Source organism: Anoplopoma fimbria, chromosome 20 (genome assembly GCF_027596085.1).
Source record: "Anoplopoma fimbria isolate UVic2021 breed Golden Eagle Sablefish chromosome 20, Afim_UVic_2022, whole genome shotgun sequence".
NCBI classification, from domain to species: Eukaryota; Metazoa; Chordata; class Actinopteri; order Perciformes; family Anoplopomatidae; genus Anoplopoma; species Anoplopoma fimbria.
The window spans coordinates 17,945,540-17,955,457 of NC_072468.1; the positions used below are offsets into that span (position 1 = coordinate 17,945,540).

Sequence of the window (9,918 nt, forward strand, 5' to 3'; positions counted from 1 at the left end):
TCAGTTCCATATCTTGAGGAAGCTGTCCCAGGATCCTGTGCAACACGCCATCCCATCCGAGGACACTCCGATACAGCTCACTCTGTTGTCATGACCAGCCAGCACTCCTTGACCACGGCACAGAAGAAAAAAAATCTTGATGTGAGCTGAGCAAAGTACCACTGAAAAATGCCACTGACATGACCCAGATGCAGAGCACTCATTATCAGAAGTTTAACACTGGAGGTTTTACATGATTTGAAATCGGTTTCAAAACCCACTTAACATCTCTTATTTCCACCTGTACTTACCCACTCTCTCAGATTTCAGTGTGTCCCAGATGTTGACATTGAAGTCGTCATAGCCAGCCAATAGCAGGCGTCCAGACACGGAGGGGGCCAGGGAGGTCACCCCGCACATGATGCTGGAGTCCTGGTAGGTGATGAGCTCCTGGTCAGCCCGCAGGTCGTACAGTTTACAGGTGGCGTCATCCGACCCCGTTATCACTGCGTTACCATTGGGGAAGAACTGGAAGAAAGAGAAGTGATTAGAAACTAGGCTCAGGCTGAGCTCTGATACAGAAGTGAGGTGGAAATCTTCCTCATCCTCACCCCAATTGCGTTGATGTCACTCTCATGGCCCCCAAAGGTCTGTCTGCATTGTTCCTCCCTGATGTCCCACAGCTTGGCTGTGTAGTCACAGGCCCCTGAGATGAAAAACTTGAAGTCTGGGGACACGGCCAGGGACATGCAGTCTCCCTGGTGTCCTGCAAAGACGGTCTTTTGGGTCCCTGTCTCAATGTCCCATAGCACGCTAAAAGGAGACATCAATAATTTATGTTTGAACTACAGAGATAAAAGTTGCAACATACTTTTAAGTTCAGTTAACTATACTCTATTCTTACCAAGTGCAGTCTCCAGAGCTGGTGATGATCTCAGTGTCGCTGAGGAAACGACAGCAGGACAGGTAACCTGGGCAACAAAAAAAATACAATGTGAGGAGTAGTCTAAGAAAATGAAAGGAGGACTCAGTCAAGTTCAACTTTAAGATCATCAGTGACTTCAAGGGATTTAACTCGTATGCTGCATTGTCCTACCTGTGTGTGCCGCCAACTCACGCATAACCTTGACATTCCCATCTTTGCCCTTGAGGTTGTAGATGGAGCACATGTTGTCCAGACCACCACAAGCCACGAGGTTACCCGAAGGTGCATAGGAACAAGTCATCACCCATGATGACTTGAGAGGGATGGCATTCACCTGGGGACAGAAGAAAGGTGAAACTCTGGTCTTTACCAACTGAAACCAAATGCACGTCAATGAATGAATCCGAACGGATCCTGCATGCACACAATATTTTCTGCCAAAGTTAGAAACATTTTAGTTACATAACATAAGAGATTTTTGTTTAAGATGTTCTTTCAAGCTTTGATTGTTGCTTATTTATTCACTTCAGTTTTATAAAAGTTATTAAGATTTGAAAACAAGTTTAAGGTGAAGTGAGGTTAAAGGTGAACATATGAATTTGCATGTTTAAGGGAGGATGAACTCTGCAAGGTTTGCTTCAGTAACATATTTAGTTATGACACCCTTGATCCACTTATTTCATAGCTTCTGCCTTGATTAACACCTTTATTACTTTCCTTCTGAATCCACAATAGTTAACCTATTGAACGGCCCTCTTTGGTACTCTAAATTATTCCAGTTCAAATGGTTGTTGATCACCAAAGTCTATAACACATCTCAAGGTTTTTTGGTGATCAATTGGTTTACAGATAAATCTCTTTTTCTTAACCCTTTTCTAAAAAAAAGATTTTACTTTTGATTATCTTAATATCATGGTTTTAAATGTCAGGGGTATTAGGGATGTTACTAGAAGGAAAACAGTATTTCGGTAATACAAGAGAACTGCGGCTGATTACATTTGACTTAAATTAACCCACAAATTATGGACAGACCTAGAGTCTCACTTGTTTGAAGCCACCATTTTTGTTAATTCTTCTAACCTCAAAGAAATGATATTTTACAATGCAAATGCAGATGATGACGACATTTTGTTAACTCAATTGTTTAATATGCCAAATTTTTACCTTTTCTCTGTAAATTAAACTCTATTCTCATCTTACTTAGTCTACTCTACAACAGAGAAAGTAAAAGCCTATCAGAAAATATGTATGTATAATGTGTAATGTCCTTGTCCTTTAATCTTATTTTTAGTTATTTGTGTGTATATGTATTTTACTACCTACATATGTTCTATCCTGCTTAATTTACCTGAATCTGAAAATAAAGTTTCATTTACCGCTCCGTTTTACCTTGGAAAGCAAATTAATGGATTCATTTGATGGACTTTTCCCCTTTTACCATCGCTGTAATTATGATACACTCTCTCTTTCCTACCTTGTTGGTTGTTATGCTGTCCCACACTATGAGTTTTCCATCTTGTGAAGCACTGACACACAACCTGAGGGTGTAACAATGACAGCGATATAAACAAACAACAACAAAACAAAGACAGAGCAAGGTGACGTGAGCTGAAAATTAAAGGCCCCATATTGTGAAAAGTGAGATTTTAATGCCTTTTTTAATTATAAAGCAGTTCTTAGTGCCATATAAATAATATTAAAGTATTGAAACACTCATTCCAAGGAGGATTACACACAGCCGTATTCAGAAACTGTGGCTTTAAACGAGCTGTCAGGATTTCCGGACGTTGTGACGTCACAATTATACTTTAGGCAAATTCACAGTTTTAAATGTAAACATTCTTAGAATATCCCAGTTTATTTCCGCTCTAATTTTGTGCTAGGTTTAATAGAACAAATGTATTTATTATAATCAGATGTTGGCTGTGAAATGAAGCAGCAGGTGCCCTTTTAAATATATGTACAACATGCTGTGTATTTACGTGGAGTCAGTGCCCCAGTGCATAGCGTAGATTTTGGCGAGGTGACCCCTGAGTGTTTTCCTGGTCTTCAACTGGACGCGTCCCACCACGGTGATCCCGGCTGCTGCTTCTTGCAGTGTGCTGTCCTGCACCGCCTTACGAGCTGCCTGAAGAGCAGACACAAGCAAAGCCACATAATAGTATTGATAATTACTGTGCGCAGACATGTTATTTATTACAGATGATGTGAATGGGCCTACTGACAGTGATCTGGTCTTTGAGACTGTCTGCCTCCTTTCTCAATTCCTCCATTTCACCCATGGCGATGTTTGTTAGGTGCTGTCACCAATGGAGACAGAAGAGATGGCAGGAAAGCTGATAATCCTGAAATGAAGAAGAAGAGAGGTGGGGAGAAAACAAACAAAAAAATTGTTACCAAGATATTATTCAAGAAAACAGTTGCGACCAGTTCGTAGATTTTCCAGTAATTCAAGCTTTGCCTGTATAATTACTTACTGGAAATTCACCTGGACGATATTTAATCCTCCCTAGCTCCGGTCTCAAAGTAAGTGCTATTTTGCAAGTCAAACTGGCCCTCATCTAGTTTGCAAACGTTCATAACCACGCAGGAGCACACACAGAAACCTATAGAACAAACCCACACATGCACGTGCGCACACAAACACACACACAAACACACAGAGACTGCATGAATACTCAAGCAAGACATTATTAACAGCAAAAGTATTTGCTCTTCAGATGATGTGACACCAATCGAGAGCACACATCCTCACCCTGAATGTACACACAAACCAGTATGTCCTGTAACAATGTCATCAGTGCTACAGCGTCTCAGCCAGTCACCTCTCACTTCCCAACAAATTTCACAGTGATGACAGGTGGTTTGAGCCATTTAACACTCCAGTGAGCTCTCACCTAATGTTGATGGCTATTGAATTTGGTAATGTCGTGATTAAATGAGCAATGTTTAGCAGTGAACCAATCACCTAATGGACAAACTCATACACTGTGTCAAATGTAATCAAGGCACAAGCGGAAAAGGCAGAGTCACGAAGCTGACTTTACAGATTCAACCAAAGAGACATAACACTAACTTAATAGTAAAGCAGCACAATGTATCCAACCTCAACAACAACACCCCCTCCTTCTACTCCTTCTATGCCTGCAGATATCACAAATTACTTTTCTCGCCTGTGAAAAACTAATTGCAATGATTCTATTTCCTTTTATCTTACCTTGAAAAACTGATAAGGAGGGAATACTTGCGTTGATCTTATCGTATGCGTCCCTGCTGCAATCCCTCTCTCTCTCTCTTTCACTATTTGAATGAGTGTCCCTGTCAAAACACATGACCAAGTGGATTTGCTTCTAATTTGTTTGAAGTGGAAGGGAGAAGAAGGGAGTGAAGAAGGGAGTGACTCTGTAAAAGAAAGAGATTTGCTTTATTTGTTTGCCACTTGTCTCTCTCTATTATCTGTAATGCTTAAAGTGATAGGAAGGATGGCCTGAAATGTGTTTAAATATAATTACAATGCTGATTTATGGCCTTTATAGTAGTGCAGTGCTCAGCAGCTACAGTATAGGTGTCCAGCCTTAAACCGCTGATGTCTACATTGTCCCTAAAGTTGGCAACAGGGGATTTTAGGCCTTTGTTCCAGATGGTAAATTGCTTCGATAATGAGTGTTGTAATGAATGCTTGAGTGTTTTAGTCGTGCTATTACCCTTTGGCCATTCTGCTCCTGGGTCCCTGCCATTGTTCCATGTGATTAAATGACTGCTAGAGCCTGCTGGATGGTGAAGTGCATTAACACAGCCAGAGAGAAGAGGAGGCGGAGGGAGGGGAGGCGAGGAAGGGAGGGAGAATGGGGGTGGAGGGTAAGAGGCGAGGCAGGAGAGTGAGTTTTAAATCCTACTGGCTGAGATTTTAAAGGGAAGCCTTTTGAATCAAATCTGCTCTCATCCGATTACTGACTGCTCTTTGCATCTGGATAAGAGATGGAGAAAGGGATGTGGGGGCAGATAGCGGGATGAGAACGAGGGAGGGGGCAGATGGAGGACGCAGGGGGAGTTGTGAAGAATGGGAGCCTGTTTTTGGTTTGTCTGGACCGATGAACTTGAGTCTGATCAGTGACAGTTAACATCCTCACCTCAGCTCAGAGCTCAAAGCCAGTAACAACTGAAAGTCCTGCATTCTTGGTCCAACAACAAAACCAGATCTGAGAACATGGTCGTTGTGACTTTGATTAAAATGACTGTAGAGTGATGCATTTTGCGTTGTAACTCCTTATGTTTACCTGTATCCCTCAAAGACTAAACTAACACGATTTGTCAGTGCAGTATTTTAACACATTGTTTATACTGCAATTGCGAACTGTTTAGCATCTCTGGGTGTATAAAGCTGATGTGGGCAATGTTGTAAATCAATGACCAGGACTGATTTATTGGAAATAATTCTGTCAGGCCTTAATAGGCCAAAAAGATCTGGCTATTCCATTATAGGTTTTTGAAACTTTACATATATCAATATAAAATGACATATACCAAAATAGAGGATTTTGTTAGAGGCCTTTTTCCGTGTAGTTAAAACAAATTAAATGTTACCACTTTGAACCTGAATTTTACACCCCACATGGCACAGACATACAAACAACCAAACATCGTTTTATCATGCAGATTATATCTGAGGGTATTAAGAATTAGACAACAAAAGGTTTTCTTTTTTTTATCAGATTACCAATCTACAAGACAAAACCACTATAGTATGCTGATCCCATGTAAATCCCTCTGCTGTGTGTGCGCGCAACATCATCACAAGATAAAAAAAAACATATAAGTGCATTAAATGTGTTGCGTGACATTATTTTGAACGGCATCCCGATCTCCTGCCCTTACATTTTTCAAGTTTAAGGATATATCATCATGATAAATCCTTTAAACTTTGGGATTTTACCAAATTAACTAAAATACGCTGATAAATGTCCTTTCAGTCGGGCCCTTTGACTCTGATCACCATCTGAGCGGCACGACACAACTACACAACTAGCAAGAACAAAAAAACGAATACACCAACATAAGACAATCCACTCACCAATTAGGAGACTCCACTCAATGTAATTTGCGAGATGTTCAATCACTCTTCCTCCAGCGGTCTCCCTCTGGTCGTTGTCATAAGTTCAGCCTGCCTGTTGCTACACTTTCTCCAGCTCATTCACTTTGGGTGTCACAGACAGTGGTGTATTCCGCCGTCACTCACTCTCTCCACTGCTCCTATGAGGAACAGATGAGGATTGGAGGGATGAAGGGAGATCAGTGATGAGGGGATAAACCCTGGGATGGACTGAAAGAGGGGGTGGGGGGGAGAGTGGGATGGAGTGGGGGTAAAAAGAGACAGAAAGGGAGAGGAGACAGTGGGGGAAACCAAACAAGGTGCAGAGCTTGGTTATGGGGTCACGAGACATAAGCTGGGGGTGAATCCGCATCAAAAAACTTGGAAATCATGGAGGGGAGGGGGGGTAAGAAGATAAATAGAGGATCTGGGAACATGGCTTTTTATGGTGCTGAGTTAGACTTTAAAAGATCTATGACTGGCAGGAGGGTTGGTGTTTTGTAAACCTGAGGTGAAGCTAATTTTAGAAAAGTGTATGGGCATAGAGGGAGATTGGTAGTGCAGAGATCAGACAGGGCACAGTGGTGATATAGAGACCAACTGCAGGATCCAGGAGAGAGGTCTTTCTGGTTCAATCGTACTATGAAAACATCCCCACTGGGCATGGACATACTTACAGTGTACAGGATAACTACAACTAAAATAAGCTATTGCTCTACAGTGTCTGTCCTCTTTGTTCTGAGTGTCTAAATAAAAAAAATTGTTTCGTTTTTCTTTGTCATTTTTGACCTAATGTCACACCCCGTGCTACGACCAAATATCCCCCCGGTTCTGCTCTGGTGGGACCTTAGTTCAAAACAAACACCTGAACCTGGAGGTACCTTCTTTTAATTTTCGCCCTTGCCCGTTAGAGAGTGTGCAACCCACAGCTGTTACACATTATCTAACAGTAAATCACCTGTGCTAGTTATGAAACAGCACAGAGTGTGCTCACGATCATGAGATGGCACTTTCAACTCGCCCAAAAAGCCTCATAAAGCCCCTTGATCAGCTGCTGAAGAGGTGTTGAGTAAGTTATTGATACATTCAACTTGTTATTCATTGTAATCATGCTTCTTTTAAAGGACGTCATCCCTTTCTCCCTGAAGTTTTCACATTGATCCTTTAACAGTCCGGAAAGCGAGTTCGCAACTATGTTTACTTACTAAGTACTAATGTACATTGTGACTAGAATAAATAGTAGTAGTTTGCTGAGAACAAACATGGTGAAACAAAGCAATGAATAATGTTAATGAACTTGCACATCCAGCAATAAAAAGTAAACAGTTTTTTAAATTATGATTAAGACATTGTTTATTTTGCATATTTCTGATATTTGTAGTTATTTGGCACGCTGGAGTTATTTATGCCTCTTGCTTTTCGGTGCTAGATACTGTGTAGAAAAACAAGGAAAACTCATTTAAATCAACTGAAACAGGGTCTGAATTCTCACTTGTAGGAGAACCCAGGATGCTGCTGTAACTGAGCGTGAACTTTGACCCCCCTGTAGGAAGGAGGCAAAAGTAAAGGAATGTTCTCTAAAATGATCAAGTATCACATTATTACTTCCTGTGCAAACCTTTAAGGAAAAAGATTTGGATGAATAAAAAAAGCATCATTATGACTTTTACACAGTATGGACTTTTTCTGTTGACTTGTGTTGTGTGTGTTGCCTACTTCCTGTGTTTATTTCAGCTCTGTAGTTTAAAAGTATTAACCTTTGCTCACTCAAGCACGGTGACAACATAAGCAGACTGGTCATTTTGGGCGGATATGACCCTAGATTTGGAGAAATTGAGTTGGCTTTGTGGCGGAGCTTAAAAATGAGAGAATACCAAATTTGTTAGCCATCGCATTGACACTGACCAGGATAAAGACACACAGAGAGAGAGAGAGAGAGAGAGAGAGAGAGAGAGAGAGAGAGAGAGAGAGATTTGGTTACTATTTGTGTTGTAACCATCATGTTGTAATTTTTGTATGAGATTGTTTGAGATGTATCTATGTTTTATTTTGTTTTGTGATGACATGCCTGCTGTTGATGCCTTTTTGGCCTGGTTAATAAATGAGAACCTGTTCTCAATTGACTTATCTGGTTAAATATAGGTTAAATAAAATAAACAATAAATAAAAAAACCTGTGTTGTCTATATCTTGCATTCTCCTTACTATAAAATGTTTATAAAAGAATCAGATTATTATTGCCAAGTATGTTTGTACATACAAGGCACTTGACTTGGTGATGGTGCATGACAATAAACACAGCACAATAGTATAAGACACAATTCAAATACACGTCTGTTATTAAAGTGGTATGTGTCAATTTAAAGTGAAGAGTTTTGAAGAGATATGGGAATGTATGTATTTGTCCTGGGATTTAAGAGACCGAGTCAGTGAGGGTCCTGGGCCTCGTTGATGAGCCTGACTGTTTTTGTGCCAAGAGGTTTTGGACCACAGTCCCCTGCCAGATGGAAGTGACTCAAACCATACTTCTAGTACTTGTAGCTTGCATTATAACTAACATTGCTTAAGTTCTTTTGTCATTTAAAGTCATATGAACTGTGTACAAACACTAACTCATTGTTAGGAGGGCCGCTTTTTTAATAGTCTAAAAAGCCCAGCAAGGGTCATCATACCTTAAACCATGTTTTCAATAAATGGGGCGTGAGTGGGTGAAAATGGGAGGGGTGACTGGATTAAATGCCATATCGGTCAGTCACAAACAACTATTGTGATATGAATGTAGAATCATGAATTTTAATCCTCCCATTCATTCTCATGTTATACCTAAAAGTAATGCAAAGCCTCACACATGAAGGCCAGAAATCATTAGTAAACACCTAATGATGTGTGTAGGCCACAAATAGGATAATAGGATATGCGTGGAAAATGCAACATAAAGGATGAGTGGTCATGTCGACTACTCACTACACACATCACTCAGTTATGACAACAGGATGCTGTGATTTCAGTTTCTATAACTACGCTGTTAGGCCTTACATCATTTTTTGCTAATCACATAAAATATTGAAATATGACATCATGAAGCTAAAAATGTCATTCTATTCTGCCAAGTGTGTAATTAGAACAGTAGACGGACAGGGTGCTTAGAGTGAGGATATCTAGGATGCATTATATAGACATAACACCTACTTAAGAGGAGATTAATGCACACTTTTAGGGTGCTGCGCGGTTTCAGCGTGTCATGGAGGGTTAAAAACAAGGCTCCATTAAACGGCCTCCCGACCCAATTCTGCAGCGGCGTTGGATTATAACACGGGGGAGTGAGAGTGTTAATATGGGACATAAACAGTACTCGAATCGGTACCTAATGCACTAGACAGAAGGGGAGGGGGCTGAAAAGGAGGCACTGGTTGTAATGGGAAGGATAAGATGGAAGTGGGTAGTCGAATGTCACTCTGCTGGTACGTGAATGATTAAATGATCTCTCACTGGATTACTATTCCATATTCTAAATGGGAGATTTTTTAAGCTTCATAAACAAATGCACTCATTTATGCGAGATTAACGGTAATCTCTCTATTTCTATCCTTTCCCCCCCTGTGCACCTCACTCTACTCTCTCTGTGTTCCCTTTTTCTACCTCTTCATGCTTCCAACTGTAGTTTCTGATGTACTGCGCTAATGTAATTTATTTTACAGTTTCTTACTGCTGTTCAGTCTAATAGCACATCGTATGACATACTTCTACACTTAACAGACTGAGAAAAAGGATTAATCTCCTAGTTTTACTTTTAATCAGCAGGCAGCCACAGTGGGCGTGAGGTAATCTCTTAATCGATTAACTTGAACTTTTCTGTCCTCTCTCTGTCTCTAATGCTCTTTTAGTCCCTCATTTGTGTGTATACGGTATATAGTATTCAAGCAACA

At 40.6% G+C, this 9,918-nt stretch overlaps 1 protein-coding gene across 1 annotated transcript; it reads right to left on the minus strand.

The window, feature by feature from the left end:
• On the minus strand, positions 1-3,186 carry gnb3a (guanine nucleotide binding protein (G protein), beta polypeptide 3a). Its single transcript, XM_054621656.1, has 8 exons — positions 3,130-3,186; positions 2,887-3,032; positions 2,379-2,442; positions 1,076-1,238; positions 884-950; positions 591-792; positions 291-507; positions 1-107 (listed from the first exon to the last, which is right to left on the minus strand). The coding sequence occupies exons 1-8, from the start codon at positions 3,184-3,186 to the stop codon at positions 1-3; spliced, it is 1,023 nt and encodes a 340-aa protein (XP_054477631.1).
• Positions 3,187-9,918: the final 6,732 nt, after the last annotated feature.